The 20,267-nt window shown below is 43.3% G+C and overlaps 1 protein-coding gene across 1 annotated transcript in view; it reads right to left on the bottom strand.

Annotated features, from left to right (window-relative positions):
• Nucleotides 1-20,267, bottom strand: part of LOC124261496 — a 78,066-nt gene that overhangs the window by 16,655 nt on the left and 41,144 nt on the right. The window contains exons 23-29 of the mRNA XM_046695816.1: nt 17,536-17,718; nt 13,961-14,080; nt 11,484-11,647; nt 10,302-10,378; nt 9,586-9,786; nt 8,850-9,119; nt 5,039-5,142 (exon numbers count right to left, since the gene is read on the bottom strand). Of these exons, the coding sequence (XP_046551772.1) occupies nt 5,039-5,142; nt 8,850-9,119; nt 9,586-9,786; nt 10,302-10,378; nt 11,484-11,647; nt 13,961-14,080; nt 17,536-17,718 (1,119 nt within the window). The remainder of the gene's footprint in view (nt 1-5,038; nt 5,143-8,849; nt 9,120-9,585; nt 9,787-10,301; nt 10,379-11,483; nt 11,648-13,960; nt 14,081-17,535; nt 17,719-20,267) is intronic.

The raw sequence follows: 20,267 nt of genomic DNA, 5'->3' as shown, positions 1-20,267 counted from the left end.
GTTACCAGGGGTTAACGAGAAAGTCAGCGTATCCTGTCCCTCCACAAACACACGCATAGGTAAATCAATTGTTCGTCTGAACAAACACGGGTACATATCTTACAAGTCAAAATGGGAACTTGCACCCGACGTCATTGTTTTCAACATTGCGTCCAATTTGGAAATACCCTCCATATATCAACCTTAAAGCTTCACTAAAGACCTTTGGGGCGGCGGGGTAGCCTTGTGCTTAAGGCGTTCGCTCCTCACGCTGGACCGGTGTTCGAATACCCATATGGGCACAATGTGTGAAGGCCTTTTCTGGTGTCCCCAGCAGTGATATTGCTGTAATTTTGCTAAAGGCGGCGTAAAACCAAACTCACTCACTCACTAATGACCTTGAATGTCGCTGCCTTGTTCCAACAACTTTTGAGCAAGAATCGCATGTCATTGTTTTAAATCTTTGAAGAAAGAGCATGTACGCTTATATCCCCTGAAGTTCTTAGCGTAGACACCCAATGCTTATGCTGCTTGAATATTGCAGGAGGTAAAGGGAAGGTTGAATGTTGGAACGAGGAAGCCATTCCTCTTGCCATACAACCCTATATGGTCTGTGACATTGCATTCTTGCTACACATCGACAGCCTGTACACAATCCTTTCTAAACCAGATAAACCAGTGATTGATAGTATGAGCAATGGTATAGACTCTCGGGCTTCGGTGACATTCAATGAACCAAATCATCAAATTTATTAAATCGCCTCTTATGGCAAGCATATGTTGGAAGAGACGATTATAATTTGGTTTCGACATGGGGCTCACGAAGGAATCACTTTGGTGTACTCTGTAAAATGTAATTAGTGTCAGGCGTTATTAAAAGTAGAGTTTATGAAAATGAGGATGAAGGAAGAGTGAGTGAGTGAGTGAGTGACTCAGCAATATTCCAGCTATATGGCGGCGATCTGTAAATAATCGAGTCTGGACCAGACAATCCAGTGATCAACATCATGAGCATCGATCCACGCAATTCGGAACAGATGACATGTGTCAACCAAGTCAGTGAGCCTGATCACCCGATCCCGTTAGTCACCTATTACGACAAGCTACTGAAGATTAATAGGTTACTGAAGATCAATATTCTAGCCCGGACCTTCACGGGCCATGAAGGAAGAGAGGATAGTGTAAAGTATAAAGTAGATGAAGTCTTCATTGCAATTACGATGCCAAAAGTGCCCCTTTAATGGCAAGATTTCCGTCAATATTTTTGATAATACAATAAGTGAGTGATCAAGGTTAACGTGAACCGTTGTGTTGAGTACTCGTCACGATAGGGAAACACGGCAGTTTAGCTGTAATCCCATAGTCGTAGTACGTTTCATATAAACTACATATACATGTATTGAAACACGATATAATCAGTGTGAAACTTGTTAAAGCTTCATGACGTCGATGCTACATATTCACACACATGTACCTGTCCAATGAATTTCGGTATCCTTACCTGTTGCCACGCTGCCATAACCAAATACTAAGCCGGGCACAGTAAAACACAAGGGCAGAATGCATCACCCGGTGCAACCCCTCGCTCATTTTCCGCACATACGGAATATGTATCCTCTCGCGGTTTACTCCCATAAGAACTACATCCCATTTGAACTACATCCCAAATTAACTACAGGGATAGATTAACAACTAGTCTCTGAAATGAACATATTTTACTGAAAAAAGTTCATAGTAAAAAGAAAATATATATCATGAAAAGGAGCCCTGAGACTTTCTTCATTTTCCTGAAGCTGAGTAAATCTAGACTTGCCACATTTTCTAGACTTGCGTGGCCTTTCTTGGATATATTTGCTTCAGGGTCTGTACGACAGACTACTACAGGGATTAATTAGGGATTAATTATCTGAGTAGAGGCACCCCCATGGCATGTAATGAGCACAGCCCATCAGCTCTCCCAGAAGAACTACATGCTTAAACTCCTATTGACCAGTAATTATGTTGTTGTAAAGGTTGTCTAATAACCAGAAAGTAAAGGACAAGAGCGAAGGGTATGTTGTAGTTAGTGAATGTTCTTGTATTCATATGATAGAAAACAGCAAGCCACGCTTAGTATATTGGAGTAAAGGTGAAATATACACGAATGAGTTTTTAAGTAAAAACAGTATTATTATAGACTGCAATCCAGCACCTCGATGCAGTTGGCTACTTATTGAAGCTGGGCTAAACTAGTTCTTCATGGATCAGATTGAACAATGAGGATGAAAGTGAAACTAAATTATCACACTAAATATTCATGTATAAGACTATCTATAGATGAACTATCTGTACATCTATATCTCAAACTCGAGACTTTATCTGCACAAAATCTTTTGCCGTTCAACGGCTCTTCATGTGTACAATGAAAACTAAGTGTCGTCATAGGCGACGGTTAACGGTAACTAGTAGCTATGTCGTCATCATGCGTATGACGTTACAGTTAGTAACAATAGGTAATATGTAATAGATAATAAGACGGTTTTATCAGGTCGAAAGGTGCAATTTGTAAAAATATTATTAACCTATGTACAGATAACGGTAATGAACGAATCGAATACTATAACAATATGTAAATTTTATCCTTCCCGACACGACAGCAATCAGACATATCTTCTTAGGTAGTTGTAAATGCTGGTCATAAAACAATAAAAGTCCCAAGAGAGACACTTATGAAAACAAAAGAAACAAAATACAGAGATGTTCCTACAATCCTAATAACTGTACAATTATGCCCATTATAAAAGCAAATCTTCCAATTTTGTATAAAAGTGATACTATGAAAAAAGGTTAATCAGTCAGTGTAACAAAATGTCAAACACCTCGATGTGGAACACCTCGGTGTTCAGTCATAACTGAAAACTGCAAATTTACAATTTTTGTGAAGGCAAACTATTTACTATGAAAACCAACATGAACTGCCACAGAAAAAATGTAATATTTGTTTTATTTGTTTTCTGTTGGGCAAATATATGAAGGATAGGTAATGATAAAAAAAAGACAGATTCTAATGCTTTATTCTATTCTACCGGTAGATATAACAATGTCCCTTATTATTCAAGATTCTGTCCTTTTTGCTACAAAAATAATCTTAATTTAATTGAAGATGAAATACATGTTTTACTTTATTGTAGATATAAGGAATAAGTTTCTGGGTAAATATTTGAAACATCCTATTTCACAACACAGTTTTATAAACATAATGACTTCAAAAAACATAAATGTTATAAATAATTTGTGCCTGTTTTTATATAATGTTGGGAAAATAAGAGATTCTGATGTTTTTATGTAAAACCAGGGATAATCTACAACATTATATAGTCTCCCTCGTAAAACGCATGTAACTTCTTATTATATTTATGAATGTATTTTGGGCCAGTGGCCTATTACTGAATAAAAATGTCTGTCTGTCTGTCTGTCTGTCTGTCTGTCTATTGTATGTTTCATCATAATTTTTCCATAACCTGTGATGTGCGTGTCACATGCCCGATAAAGTGAAGGATTGGCGTAACTTTAAACTCCCGGACCTAAGCTCGCAGTAAGACACCGCCTATTAAGTGATATGCTTTTAACAATCAGCTGACTCATTGAAGTGTGCATCGTTACCACGTTTGTAAATTGACATTGGAGGATACCATTGAGAGACATCCGTGGGCTGGAAGACCAAGTGTAACACGTGACCGAAATATGTAGACAGGAAATCACATTCTTCCTACACAGTTTAATTTATTGTTAAAGAAATGTACGCAAACAAATAAATGCTGAACTGTACACCGTGTATTGTGTTAAAGCAGGGCTGAAATTAAGCGTTTGATGGATGCCTTTAAAAACTAAAGAAAACAGTAGTGCTCATTTGTCAATAAGGAATGTGCGTACCATACTTGACAAGAAATACAGGAATACATGTGTGAAAGCCTCTTCTTTCACATATTCACGGAACTCGGGGTATATAAGCATATATCATCGACGTGAATTAACAACGATTATTAAAATGACAGTAACACAGTGAATATCTGTGTAGGTGCCTACTGACAACCGTCTAAACAATGGAAGTCGTTGCATCCTGGTAACCGCATGGGGTTTTGAGATGTTACTTCCTTCTGTTATTTCATTGGTTTGTGTATTAGCTATAGATAAGCATCGGACTGTTGCGTGTGAACTGCAGCGTGTTTCAGTTCCTAAGGGCTGAGTCATTACATCCTGGTGCTAATCACAAGGTGAATGTGTTAAATGTTATCTGCATGGTAAAAAAGTTATTCTTACCATAATGGATTCAAAACACTAAAACAACACGCTTACTTAATCAAATAAAACTGATCTTAGATAGCCCCTCATTGTAGAGACATCAAATGAATATTTCCCTAAACGTTTTGTCCCTTCCAGTGTAGATAATAAAATTATTGATGTTCGTTTCACCAAGGGAGGTAACACAAGAAGAAGGTATTGAAAAAAACAATGCGATAAATACAAAGTGGTAAATATCATCCTCCTTCTCTGGGAGTCTAGACCAGGCATTCCAGTGATTGATACCAAAAGCAACGCTCTGCTCCAACGGGGTAAGGGGCGGTGGGGTAGCCTAATGGTTAAAGCGTCGGCTCGTCACGCTGACGACCCGGGTTCGAATCCCCACATGGGCACAATGTGTGAAGCCCATTTATGGTGTCCCCCGCCGTGATATTGCTGGAATATTGCAATATTGCTCACTCACTCACTCCAACGGGGTACTATGACCCGCCAACAACCACGTCCGCGAGCCTCACCATCTGGTACATATTTTGGCTTCCCACGACTCGGTAAGGCTCCTGTGGACCTTATGTAACTAGTTAATCCCACAAACAGATGTGTATATAATGCAAACACAAACAAAGTTGAGTTCTACACAAGTTTAAATGACGCAACATTCTTTCATGTAAGAGCAGCCTGTAAATGGCCAAGTCTGGACCACACAATCCGATGATTGATATGTAGTAAAATAAAATGTAAAAATGAGATCTACATACACCCCTATAAGCTCCATACCTACCTCACTTTGGCAATCAACAATGAAGGTTTTCAGTGTGCAGTCTGTCAACGATCGAAAGGGACTGCTCAGACTTTCTGGTTGCGTAATGCTATGCTTTCCAACGTCTTATCTCTGAAGACTGCGGTCATAGATTATCTCCCACAGATAATGGGGGGCGCGGGGGGCGAGCTTGGGGGCGCGGTAGGCGAGCTGTCTAAGGCGCCAGGCTAGTAATCCAGCGAGCTTGGAGGTGCCGGGATCGAGCCCAGCTGTGACGGGGTATAAACAACCTTGTACTCAAATTTGTGTGCAGACTCTTTCAGTGTTGTCACAACCCCTAGTGTACAGTACACAACCCTGTGCACTTAAAAGAACCCACGAATCCGTTGGTAGATGACCAGATGGTGGCCACATGAATATGTATGTGTATGTATGTAGATAGGAACTTGTGGTGCGGGCTCGGCAGCTATTGTCATGTGATAGAAGACGAATAATTGGAATGTAAATTAATAGTGTGCTACCGACTGCTGCCAACGGGAATGGTATTTCATTGGCCTTTGAACATGTCTCGAGATATGCAAAGTGAGTTTATCATCCAAAACTGTGAGATATTGCTTGTGTGAGATCATACGATATATCCTAGGAGTTATTGTGTTGACAGTAGGTTTTGTACAATGCCCTGACAATGATATGACGTCATGAACTTGATAATGTCACAATGGTTTGACATCACTGCATTGCAAGTCTAATGATAGTGCTGTGTACAGAGATGCACATTTTTCATTGAAAACTAATGAAGAGTGATTTTTTATGATAAATAGAATCTCATCCTCTTGTCTACTGATATCAATTATATCAACACTCGTTGATAAAAGTAAAAATATCCTCGGCAAGCCTCGGATATTTGTAAATTTATCAACTCGTTTTGATATAATTGATATCAGTAGACACTTTGGTGAGATTCTCTATTTAACATACTTGTGCAATTATACTATCTTTGTCATGGGCTACAACTCACATGAAAAGAAACAACACGCAGCAAACACGAAAGTGTACTATCAAGTATCCTTATATTCTCGATGTCACCAGGTTTCAGCAATACGGGTGGTCAGACACCTTGTTATTTCAATACACTGCGTCATTCTCCCTTCGGATTAGCTTCAGGAAAGCATTACCGTTTCTCAGCAACGGTTTGCTCCGCCGCCATCTTTGTATGTTTTGAGTGTTGCAGTAAAACCACTGACTAACGGGATCGGGTGGTCAGGCTCGCTGACTTGGTTGACGCATGTCATCGGTTCCCAGTTGCGCAGATCGATGCTCATACTGTTGATCAATGGATTGTCTGGTCCAGACTCGATTATTTACAGACCGCCGCCATGTACCTGGCATATTGCTGAGTGCATCGTAAAACCTCACTCACTCACTCACTCACTCACAGGCAACACTGTATCAGCTCGGTGATCCTCGAATAAACCTGAAACCTCGTATTTCACTCAATAAAATGGCGCCGCCCGACGTTCCCCGAGTAGTCATATGGACATCACATGTTTGGAGATATTCGCTGATAAATACAGCACCTTTGAATTACCATTTGTGTTTTTAAACCAACTTATATTAGTTGTATGCCTTCTCGTGCCCAACAAAATACAATGGCTTTGTTGTTTGTTTGTTGTTTAACGCTGCACTCAGCAATATTCCAACTATGTAACGGCGGTCTGTAAATAGTTTAGCCAGGACCAGACAATCAAGTTATCAACAACATGAGCATCGACCTATGCAATTTGGATACGATGACATGTTTCAACCAAGTCAGCGAGCCTGACCACCCGATCCTGTTAGTGTTAGTCGCCTTTCACGCCATGCATGCATGGGTTTCTGAAGACCAGTCCGAACCCGGATCTTCACGGGTAATATATAATATCTGGTGTTATCTACGCAATAAACAAATCCGATAATCGTGGTATCACGATTAGATATATTTTTTACAAATGAGTTAGCCAAGCCAAAGCCTCGAATTATGCAGTTTTTATTCTACACTCTCTCAAAAAAGAAACGCAACCCCTATCTAAATATCTGACATCATTTCTAGAATAAAGATGGTGAATGTAAATTAGAATTTTCTTCAAAATACTGTTAATACGTTCCCATCTGATCAGTATAAGCCCCCCAAACGGAACCATTTTCACACATGATGACCTTTGTATCCGTGTTATTTGAGAAAGTGCGAAATTGTCATGTACAAAATGCTAAAAGCCTGTTGCACGTGCAAATCGTTGAAAACACAGTTCATGTAGAGGGTTTTAAAAGCACGCGTAGTTTGTAATTTTTCTCTCATAATTTGCTCTGCAAATCAAGTTCGAAAATGCCCCGTTTGAGTACAGCAAATCGAAATATTGCCATTGGTCGCATTGAGGCCGGGGAAAGCTTTGGAACAGTTGCCCGTCATCTAAACGTACACAAAACAACAATCTCACGACTTTGGAATCGTTACACACAGTTCCATGCAATTGAAGATCGTCCCAGGAGCGGTAGACCTAGGATCACCACACCGGCTCAGGATCGCTTTATTCGACTCAGCCACCTACGTAATCGGCATGCCACACCCACCATCACTGCAACACAGGTGCCAGGTTTGAGGAGAGTATCGGCCCAAACCATCAGGAACCGTTTACATGAGGCAAATTTACGTGCAAGAAGACCAGTTGTTGGGCCCGTCTTGAACGCCAACATCGACGCCAACGTCTCAGGTGGTGTACTAACGTAAGGAGATGGACCCTAAGAAACTGGAGAAGAGTCTGGTTTAGTGACGAGTCTCGTTTTCTTCTTCAACGACGTGACGGTAGACAACGTGTCTATAGACGAGCAAATGAACGTTTTGCACCGAACTGCGTTCGACAGGTCGACAGATTTGGAGGAGAAAGCATCATGGTATGGGGAGCCATGTCTTACAACCAACGGTCAGACTTGGTCATCATTCGTGGCAATTTGACGGCACAACGGTACATTGATGACGTCTTACAGCCACATCTTCTGCCGATAATCGACCAACAGAGGGAGTTGTTTCAACATGACAATGCCCGCCCTCATACAGCGTGCAACAGTGGCATTCCTACAGAATTCAAACGTCAACGTGATGCCGTGGCCCTCCAGATCGCCAGACATCAATCCTGTGGGACCAGCTGGATCGTCGTGTTCGTGCACGTACACCACAACCGCACACGTTGGTTGATCTGGCCGCAGCACTCCAGGAAGAGTGGAGAGCAATCCCCCAGGAAAACATCCGCCGTCTGATTCGTTCTGTTCCGAGGAGGTGCACTGCTGTGATTAGAGCTCGTGGCTCTACAACGAGATACTGAAGACAACGCCCCCTAGCGTAAATTGAGAGTTCGATACTGACCTGCATTAACTGTTACCTTATACCGTGCTGACCTCAGGTTCACCATGTCAAATTTCATGGCATTATCTTTAAAAATACAAATGTAATAACCAGTTAAAATTGATATAAACATTACCAAAAAAAACAGGGGTTGCGTTTCTTTTTTTGAGAGAGTGTAATAGGTCGCAACACACTGGACTAACATTTTCTAACCATTCTGTCTTCAAGCGTATTGTGCGACACACAATATCCCCATACAGTTTTAAAACCATTTTAATTAGCCAAGAGACGTAGAGGAAGTGGGGAAGTCAAGAGGTTAGCTCAGTCTTTTCATATTCCCGGGATTGTTCCTGACATATAGGTACAATATGTGAAGTTGTTCAAGCCTATTGCTCAAGCTTCGCCGTGATATTGCTGGAATGTTGCTAAAAGCGGCGTAAAACTATACTCACTCACTCATCCAATAGACGTAGACAATGCAACACAACAGGTCACGTGACGCTGGTTTATTCGTACAGAGACAGGTGTTAGTGATGACGTCAACATCCGGGCACTCTGTAGGGGTTGTCGCAGGCTTGGACGCGCGCGTTAAAGGCCTCGTATGGGGACAGGTCCTCACGAAGCCAAGCTGCATGAAGCACTGGTAGTACTTGGAGCAGCTGTAGGGGTCAGTGTAGAGGCCGTTGGCACGACCTTGACAGAAGTCGTCAATGTTTGTGGCTGAAGCTGAAGATGAGAGGTTAGTAAGGGTTAGAAGCGTTAGCAGCAGTTAGTAGGAGTTAAATGACACACAACGACATTCAAAGCCCCAGTATGGTTAGGGTGAACATAGCATTAATACATCAATTGAACATTAATTCACTTAACTAACGCCGTACGTGTGCAACTTGTGCTGGTCAAGGCTTCTGTCCAGTCTGTCAGAAGATTCCATGCCGCATTTCGAACCTACCTATACATTCACCATACATAATACTCACCAAGCTCGTCCTTGCACCAGGCGGGTTTCCATACTTCGAAACAAGCGCAATGCATGTACTACACCACGTCGCTTATGTGGAACTTGCTTATCAATATGATTTATGTGATTCCTCTCCAGAGTTTCGCATGCTACGTGTACAATATGAATGCTTGAGTATGAGCTGATAGTTTACATACACCTACAGCCGATAAATACAGCTGAAGTATTACTCACGGTTCCACTGTGTGGTAGTGCCGATGTTGCCCGGGACGTTGGCCGCACGGTCGCAGTATTTGGTCTGAGGGTTGAAGCGGAGGCCTACGGCGCAGGTAACACGGAAGAACTTGCCATTGGCACAGATGAAGTACTCCGTGCCGCTAAACGGACTTGGGTAGAAGTCGCTGACGCGACCATAGCAGAAGAAGTCCTGGAAAACTGGAACCATGAGGCATTGTGCATGACGTTACAGTCAAAACACGACACCGAGGTGTTTCATTTTCAATAGACACGTGAAGATCCGGGTTAGAATTGTTATTCCAATGCTTGTCGTATCAGGCGACTAATGGGATCGCATGGTCAGGGTGACCGATGCAATCGTATCCAAACTGTGCAGACAAAATAATCCAATGATCAACAGCATGAGCATCGATCTACACAACTGGGATATGATACAATATGTCAACCAAGTCAGCGAGCCTGACCACCCGATCCCGTTAGTCTAATCTTACGACAAGCATGGGTTGCTGAAGACAAATTCTAATCCGGATCTTCACGGGCGAAACTGTAAGAGCATCACTATCCTGTTGATTCAGCATACCTCACAAAACAAATGGTTAATTGTAAAGTGTACAAACCGTTTGTAAACTGAGAATCGATGACTGTCTTAAGCAGAGACTTTTTATACCGTCGGTGCTTTAAAGCGTACTAATGGTCCCATAACTGCTACTCACTGTTAACGAGGCGGTGTAGTTGGTTCTTCACGACGACCGGCTGAATGTTGACAGAACCGTAGTTAATATCCAGGTGCCTGGGGGTTGGCAGGTGTAGTGTAATTAAACACGGACATTAGGGCCGACGGTTTATTTCACTGATATTAATGCTGGTTTGTTTGTTAATGTGGCACTCTGTGATATTCCAGCTACACAACCCAGTGATAAACAGCATGAGCATCGATACTAGGAGCATCTACAAATTGGGATACGATGACTAGTGTCAACCAAATCATCTAGCAGGCCCACCCGATCCCGTTAGTCGCCTCTTACGTCAAGGAGGAGTTCCCGGTTATGATACATACAGGAATTTAAAAGGGTTTAACTGTTAACTGGTACGGTAGGTTGAAATGAAAACGAACCTGACTGCACTGATTTCATCTTTTGAATAGTCCTCGATACGTTTCTGTACTATGGAACGTTGTCGCGTTGTCGCATTGTCACCCTCTCAAAAACAAGCAAAAAGAGGCAAAAAGCGCGACAATGCGACAAGGCGACATTTCGGCCATTTGTCGCATTGTCGCGATGTCGCATGTCGCGTTTTGAATAATATTTTTCTATTCATCCAAAGGATGACAATGCGACATAGCGACACTTTTCAAGGTCAAAATATGTGGCGTTGTCGCCCCATCTAAGAAATGTTAAAAAAGCCTAAAAATGCGCGACAATGTCCCTTCTAGGATTCCATACTGTACTGTTTCTGTTTTCAAGTTCAGAAAAAAAGGTTTTCATTTAAGCATTTCTGTGGAAGCAAAATATAATAATTTTATTTGTTTTAGTTACTCTCCAAAAACATCGTACAGTCAGAGACACACAGAAACATCTTACCCTTTCCACGTGTAACGTCAGCGGTACCATAAAATCAGAAATTAAATGAAAGGCCTCACTGTGAATTTCAGCGGGTTATCATTGTAATAAAAATGATAATCCATCATTCATTGTCCATATCCAGGAAGAAAACAAAACAACATCTGCACAGCGACTTGCATTCTCTAAGATGTCGCCGCCACCCATGTTCTCAGCGCCATTTCAATGACAATAAATTGCTTTTGGTTTAAATGACCTTCAACTATATTATCAATTTATAATTGAGATACCAAATAACTACTCAGATTGTTCTTCAAAACAAATCTTAACTCTTACGTTCTTGATCCTACACAATAAGTTCTGTCTGGGCTGACGAGTTCGTCCACGATAGCGTGGAGTAGGGGATAGGGGCCTTGGAAGCAGGCAGACCCCGAGAAGTCATCTAAGTCCAGGGTCCACACCATCACACCTCCAAAGCCATTCGACTTGATGTAGCACACCTGTAGCAAGAACATAAAAGTAACTATAGAACGTTAGTGGGAACGTTCTGACTCGGACTGTCATGATTGCCCATCCTCTTCACCCTGCACCCAACATGTGTTCACCTTCTGACGGAGAATCAGTTTGACGTCATTGTCCACCCTCTTCACCCTGCACCCAACATGTGTTCACCTTCTGGGAGAGAATCAGTTTGACGTCGTTGCCCATCCTCTTCACCCTGCACCCAACATGTGTTCACCTTCTGGGAGAGAATCAGTTTGACGTCGTTGCCCACCCTCTTCACCCTGCACTCAACATGTGTTCACCTTCTGACGGAGATTCAGTTTGACGTCACTGCCCACCCTCTTCACCCTGCACCCAACATGTGTTCACCTTCTGGGAGAGACTCAGTTTGACGTCACTGCCCACCCTCTTCACCCTGCACCCAACATGTGTTCACCTTCTGACGGAGAATCAGTTTGACGTCGTTGTCCACCCTCTTCACCCTGCACCCAACATGTGTTCACCTTCTGTGTTCACCTTTCTGAGAGATTCAGTTTGACGTCACTGCCCACCCTCTTCACCCTGCACCCAACATGTGTTCACCTTCTGACGGAGAATCAGTTTGACGTCGTTGTCCACCCTCTTCACCCTGCACCCAACATGTGTTCACCTTCTGGGAGAGATTCAGTTTGACGTCACTGCCCACGTGCCCCCTCTTCACCCTGCACCCAACATGTGTTCACCTTCTGACGGAGAATCAGTTTGACGTCGTTGTCCACCCTCTTCACCCTGCACCCAACATGTGTTCACCTTCTGGGAGAGACTCAGTTTGACGTCACTGCCCACCCTCTTCACCCTGCACCCAACATGTGTTCACCTTCTGACGGAGAATCAGTTTGACGTCGTTGTCCACCCTCTTCACCCTGCACCCAACATGTGTTCACCTTCTGGGAGAGACTCAGTTTGACGTCGTTGCCCACCCTCTTCACCCTGCACTCAACATGTGTTCACCTTCTGACGGAGATTCAGTTTGACGTCACTGCCCACCCCTGCACCCAACATGTGTTCACCTTCTGGGAGAGACTCAGTTTGACGTCTTCACCCTCTTCACCCTGCACCCAACATGTGTTCACCTTCTTCTGGACGTCGTTGACCTCTTCTTCACCCTGCACCCAACATGTGTTCACCGTCTGGGAGAGATTCAGTTTGACGTCACTGCCCACCCTCTTCACCCCTGCACCCAACATGTGTTCACCTTCTGACGGAGAATCAGTTTGACGCCCACCCTCGTTGTCCACCCTCTTCACCCTGCACCCAACATGTGTTCACCTTCTGGGAGAGATTCAGTTTGACGTCACTGCCCACCCTCTTCACCCTGCACCCAACATGTGTTCACCTTCTGACGGAGAATCAGTTTGACGTCGTTGTCCACCCTCTTCACCCTGCACCCAACATGTGTTCACCTTCTGGGAGAAACTCAGTTTGACGTCACTGCCCACCCTCTTCACCCTGCACTCAACATGTGTTCACCTTCTGACGGAGATTCAGTTTGACGTCATTGTCCACCCTCTTCACCCTGCACCCAACATGTGTTCACCTTCTGGGAGAGATTCAGTTTGACGTCACTGCCCACCCTCTTCACCCTGCACCCAACATGTGTTCACCTTCTGACGGAGAATCAGTTTGACGCTATTGTCCACCCTCTTCACCCTGCACCCAATATGTGTTCACCTTCTGACGGAGACTCTGTTTGATGTCACTGCCCACCCTCTTCACCCTGCACCCAATATGTGTTCACCTTCTGACGGAGACTCAGTTTGACGTCGTTGCCCACCCTCTTCACCCTGCACCCAACATGTGTTCACCTTCTGGGAGAGACTCAGTTTGACGTCGTTGCCCACCCTCTTCACCCTGCACTCAACATGTGTTCACCTTCTGACGGAGATTCAGTTTGACGTCATTGCCCACCCTCTTCACCCTGCACCCAACATGTTCTCCTTCTGACGGAGACTCAGTTTGACATCATTGCCAACCCTCTTCACCCAGCATCCAACATGTGTTCACCTTCTGGGAGAGACTCGGTTTGACGTCATTACCCACCCTCTTCACCCTGCACTCAACATGTGTTCACCTTCTGACGGAGATTCAGTTTGACGTCACTGCCCACCCTCTTCACCCTGCACCCAACATGTTCTCCTTCTGACGGAGACTCAGTTTGACATCATTGCCAACCCTCTTCACCCAGCATCCAACATGTGTTCACCTTCTGGGAGAGACTCGGTTTGACGTCATTACCCACCCTCTTCACCCTGCACCCAACATGTGTTCACCTTGTCACGGAGACTGAGTTTGTCGTCATAGCCCACCCACTGGTCACCCCGGGTAATATAGCGGACGCGCTGTTCGGGGATATCTACAATTGTGCCACCAGTTTGCTCCATTTCACAAATCTGAAACGAGAAAAATTTACACTTCGGTCTTTTCGCACAAGTACCTTAAAACATATTTGATTACTTATAAACTACTTCGGTAGAAAATATACTTTCCAAAATAGAAACGCGTATGCGTTTTGTATTTTTAAAAATCTATGAATTAGCTATTGCATTCAAACAATTGTCAAAATATGTAAGAAAAGTGTTGATAGCATGATTTTTACACAATTGCAAAAAATGTAAAAAATTGACTTTACATGAAAATGTTCTTACAATGATTAAAAAGGCATCGCCACAACGCCACAGAAATCACCTTCCAGTTGAAATTGTGCAATAATTAGCATGCACTGTCTGGCTGTAAAAATCCAGATTACTTTCGGAAATCGGCATTCGTTTTGAAGGAGTTTTAAGGTCAAATCTCTACGCGACGTCATGACGCTGCGACACGCTGCGCCATTGAAAGAATGCACGCTAGAGACTACCAATCTTCATTTGCCAGGCGTCTGAATGTTAGTCTGAGCACGCTATCACGGTTTGCAGCTCGTTACAACCAAACAGGTATAACAAATGATCGTCCCTGTACAGGCAGACCACAAGATCGGTACATCCGGGTACTACATTTGCGTGATCGTACTGCCACGGCTGAGAGCACGGCAGCCAGGGTGCCTGGACTTCGGAGGATACCCGGGTAAACTGTACGGAACAGGTTGAGAGAGACTGGACTGAGAGTCAGGAGACCCGACGTCGGGACCGTGCTACGTCGTCACCATCGCGCTCAACCTCTCCGTCATCTACAATTATCCACTTGTATAGACATTTCCTTCTTCTAACCTAATGTAAAAATTCATGTACTAAAGTCTATTTGTGGGCGAGTTATACATGTTTGAAACAACAACATTTTCGCAACAGATTTCTTGGTTATGCGTTTCTTTTTTAAATAGTATAGATGAAATATAAACAGTTTTTCAAACATCATGATCCAAGAGCCTGAACGTTTGGTTGTCACAGGTATTGAAATATTTGAAAGTCGAAAAGAAACTTTACCACATAAAATGAAATTGGGAATATTATATAAAGCACAAGATCAAACTAAATCAGTGTAGAACATATTGTCCAAACACAACAAATGTCCTGTGCAGAAAGTGATACACGTCCACGGCACTTCTGCTGATAGAAAGGCAACAAACATGTCTCCTGGGCAGCCGACACTACACCAGCAATCCAGTCTAATTAAACTTCATCTCAGTATTATTCGTTACACTGTTATACTGAGTCTAACAAAACCTAGTAGAAGGTCGCGTCAGCGAACCTTTTGGACTGACCAATCAGAACACAGCTTACCAAATCGCGAAAGTTTCATTCGCACATACCGTTTGAACCTTTACCGAAAAAACGATACCGAATGCTATTTTACACTCAATGAGTCAACAGTCGCTGAAAATAGCGTTTTTGTCAATATTCAAGGATGTCATCTTGCGAAAATATAAGCAAATAGTAACCATGTCATTAGAAACCCATAAGCGTTACTTATACTGCACGTCAAATATGCGGATTTTCGTTTGTTGATTGTTGATAGATCAGTGTCAGCGACCAGGGAAGAGAAAATCCCAAAACCGTTTTGTAAGTCCCGCCGAACCCTAACAAGTAGTCGTTGTCTGATTGGTTAAATCCGTTCGGCTGTCTCGCGTTTGATTGGACGGTCATAGGTCGCTCAAAGGTTAGCTGACGCAACCTTCTGCTAGGTTTTGTTAGACTCAGTATAGCAGTGTAACGAATAATACTGAGCTTAAGTTTACTTAGACTGCCAGCAATCAGGATGGGAAAAGGATAAAGGCGGCATGTGATGACGGTCATACACCACAGAAATGCCACGACTGACACCCGAGCGAGTCACTCATATCCACATAGCTGGAACTTTTGGCTGCTCCCAAGTTGCTGTAATTAACCTGAGACAAAGTTACAGACAGACATCAGCCATGTCAAGAACAGGCTGATCCAACTACGCCCAATGAAGACCGGCGTATTTTGCATCTCCGGAATCGATTCTTCACAGTGACGACTGTCTTTGGTTAGTCAGCAGACAGTGGCGAGGCAACTCAGTACAGCTATAGACAAGGCATAGTTGTCAGAGATAGAGATGGGCCAGGGCCGTACATCGATAACAGCGGCTTATGAAAGCTGGGTCTGTCTGATGGAGGAGAGGTAGTCTGTCTCACAGTCCCTGAACCACATTATTTTCCCTACTGCCAAGCTCTCTCTGCTGTGCTAAAGCCCTAAATAAAGCAAGTCTAGATTTCCTCAGGTTCTGAATCTCTGGTCTCCCTAGGGCTCCTTTTCAATTAAAATGGGCTTGTTTGTTACTATCAAAATTACATATATTCAGAGACTAAGCATTAGTCTAGAGGAGAGGGTGTATGCCGTCGAAGATGAAAACGAACGGCGGCCTGTTACTTTCAGAAAGTCGTGGAGACAGAGGAGGTGTTTTGGTGTGGGGAGGATTTTTAGGCATCGTTTACAGAAAGCGTTACAGGTCAGGGTTACATTTATGACACACTCCCTCTAATCATTCTGCCATATCTACAACAGCTGACATGTGGTGTCCTTTAAAAAACATGACAATGCCAGATCCTATATTGCCAAAATGTACAGAACATCCTTGCAGACAACGACGTCGACGTGTTGACGTTTCCTTCACGCTTACCAGACAAGTTCCCAACAGAACACCTCTGAGACGTCATGGGTCGTCCAAATCCTCCATTCAATCCACAAAGTATTAATCCAGGTGTTCCAAGAAGACGAGCTGCGAATCCCATGTTACGTTATCAGACGACGACGCTTTGGTGTCTCACACGCACACGCACACGCACGCACACGACACAGACACAGACACACAGACAGACAGACAGACACAGACACACATACATACTTACATATCATACATACATAAATACATACATACACATACAAACATACATACATCCATGGATACATAGATGCGTGCATACATACATACATACATACATACATACATACATACATACATACATACATACATACATACATACATACATACATACATACATACATACATACATACATACACACACACACACACACACACATACATACATACACACATACGTACATACATACACACACACACATACGTACATACATGCATGTATGCACACCCCACACGCACGCACGCACACATACATACAGTTCTATAGCTGCTCAAAGGCGCTTTTTTAGCATGTCTTATAGCAGGGGTAGACATACAAGCTGTGTATGTGACATGTGATCGAACTTTAGCGATTTAACTGCCCATTGTCAACTGCGTTGAAAGCTTGTCTTTGCTACTTTACCTCTACTCGAGAACCTGTCATAATTGCAATATCGGTTCTTTTATAACTGTCATTTTAAATGTTGATTTGGTTGAGCTTTTGATCTCCTTTTATATCCGCTTCTCTCACCTCCTGATAAGAAATGAAGCCCTTCTCGCGTGTGTACGGGCCTGCTGCACCGGGGCCACTGACAGGTGCACCTAGGGTGTTGTCGGCAGTTGACAGGGTAAACGTGCGACCATACAGCGCCAAACCTATGTTTAGTTTCTCTCTGGGTGCGCCCATCTTCACCCAGTATTCAGCTGCCCAATGCTGAAACAGCACATTATTCACAAAATCAAAGGTGAATCATTTACTGTGTCCTCGTCTTATCTTGGACACGTGGGTAGACCAAGGGTGATAGTTCTAGCGATACACAACTTCTTATATATGTGTACCTATCCACCAGTACAAATGTGATGTTGGATTAGAGTGTACCCATCTACCAGGTGTATAACTGTGATACAGCACAGGTTTAGAGTGCATCCATCTACCTAGTGTATAACTGTGATACAGTACAGGGTTAGAGTGCATCCATCTACCAGGAGTATAACTGTGATACAGTACAGGGTTAGAGTGCATCCATCTACCAGGTGTATAACTGTGATACAATACAGGGTTAGAGTGCATCCATCTACCAGGTGTATAACTGTGATACAGTACAGGGTTAGAGTGCATCCATCTACCAGGTGTATAACTGTGATACAGCACAGGTTTAGAGTGCATCCATCTACCAGGTGTATAACTGTGATACAGTACAGGTACATAATCTTAGAGTACAGGGTTAGAGTGCATCCATCTACCTAGTGTATAACTGTGATACAGTACAGGGTTAGAGTGCATCCATCTACCAGGTGTATAACTGTGATACAGTACAGGGTTAGAGTGCATCCATCTACCAGGTGTATAACTGTGATACAGCACAGGGTTTAGAGTGCATCCATCTACCAGGTGTATAACTGTGATACAGTACAGGGTTAGAGTGCATCCATCTACCAGGTGTATAACTGTGATACAGTACAGGGTTAGAGTGCATCCATCTACCAGGTGTATAACTGTGATACAGTACAGGGTTAGAGTGCATCCATCTACCCATCTACCAGGGTTAGAGTGCATCCATCTATGTATAACTGTGATACAGTACAGGGTTAGAGTGCATCCATCTACCAGGTGTATAACTGTGATACAGTACAGGGTTAGAGTGCATCCATCTACCAGGTGTATAACTGTGATACAGTACAGGGTTAGAGTGCATCCATCTACCAGGTGTATAACTGTGATACAGTACAGGGTTAGAGTGCATCCATCTACCAGGTGTATAACTGTGATGCAGTACAGGGTTAGAGTGCATCCATCTACCAGGTGTATAACTGTGATACAGTACAGGGTTAGAGTGCATCCATCTACCAGGTGTATAACTGTGATACAGTACAGGGTTAGAGTGCATCCATCTACCTAGTGTATAACTGTGATGCAGTACAGGGTTAGAGTGCATCCATCTACCAGGTGTATAACTGTGATACAGTACAGGGTTAGAGTGCATCCATCTACCTAGTGTATAACTGTGATACAGTACAGGGTTAGAGTGCATCCATCTACCAGTATAACTTGTATAACTGTGATACAGTACAGGGTTAGAGTGCATCCATCTACCAGGTGTATAACTGTGATACAGTACAGGGTTAGAGTGCATCCATCTACCAGTGTATAACTGCCATACATACAGTACAGGGTTAGAGTGCATCCATCTACCAGGTGTATAACTGTGATACAGTACAGGGTTAGAGTGCATCCATCTACCAGGTGTATAACTGTGATACAGTACAGGGTTAGAGTGCATCCATCTACCAGGTGTATAACTGTGATACATCTACAGGGTTAGAGTGCATCCATCTACCAGGTGTATAACTGTGATACAGTACAGGGTTAGAGTGCATCCATCTACCAGGTGTATAACTGTGATACAGCACAGGTTTAGAGTGCACCCATCTACCAGGTGTATAACTGTGATACAGCACAGGTTTAGAAAGCATCCATCTACCAGGAGTATAACTGTGATACAGTACAGGGTTAGAGTGCATCCATCTACCTTATGTATAACTGTGATACAATACAGGGTTAGAGTGCATCCATCTACCAGGTGTATAACTGTGATACAGTACAGGGTTAGAGTGCATCCATCTACCAGGTGTATAACTGTGATACAGTACAGGGTTAGAGTGCATCCATCTACCAGGAGTATAACTGTGATACAGTACAGGGTTAGAGTGCATCCATCTACCAGGTGTATAACTGTGATGCAGTACAGGGTTAGAGTGCATCCATCTACCAGGTGTATAACTGTGATACAGTACAGGGTTAGAGTGCATCCATCTACCAGGTGTATAACTGTGATACAGTACAGGGTTAGAGTGCATCCCACCAGTACAGGGTTAGAGTATAACTCTGATACAGTACAGGTATTAGTACAGTGTTAGATCCATCTACCTGTGTGATACAGTACAGGTTAGAGTGCACCCATCTACCAGTTGTATAAGTACAGGGTTAGAGTGCATCCATCTACCAGGTGTATAACTGTGATACAGTACAGGGTTAGAGTGCATCCATCTACTGTGATACAGTGTATAACTGTGATACAGTACAGGGTTAGAGTGCATCCATCTACCAGGTGTATAACTGTGATACAGTACAGGGTTAGAGTGCATCCATCTACCAGGTGTATAACTGTGATACAGTACAGGGTTAGAGTGCATCCATCTACCAGGTGTATAATCTGTGATACAGTACAGGGTTAGAGTGCATCCATCTACCAGGTGTATAAC

This window comes from Haliotis rubra, unplaced genomic scaffold (assembly GCF_003918875.1).
Source record: "Haliotis rubra isolate DU_JTF1 unplaced genomic scaffold, ASM391887v1 Scf8, whole genome shotgun sequence".
In the NCBI taxonomy this organism is placed as follows: Eukaryota; Metazoa; Mollusca; class Gastropoda; order Lepetellida; family Haliotidae; genus Haliotis; species Haliotis rubra.
This window is presented reverse-complemented; position numbering and strand designations above follow the sequence as displayed.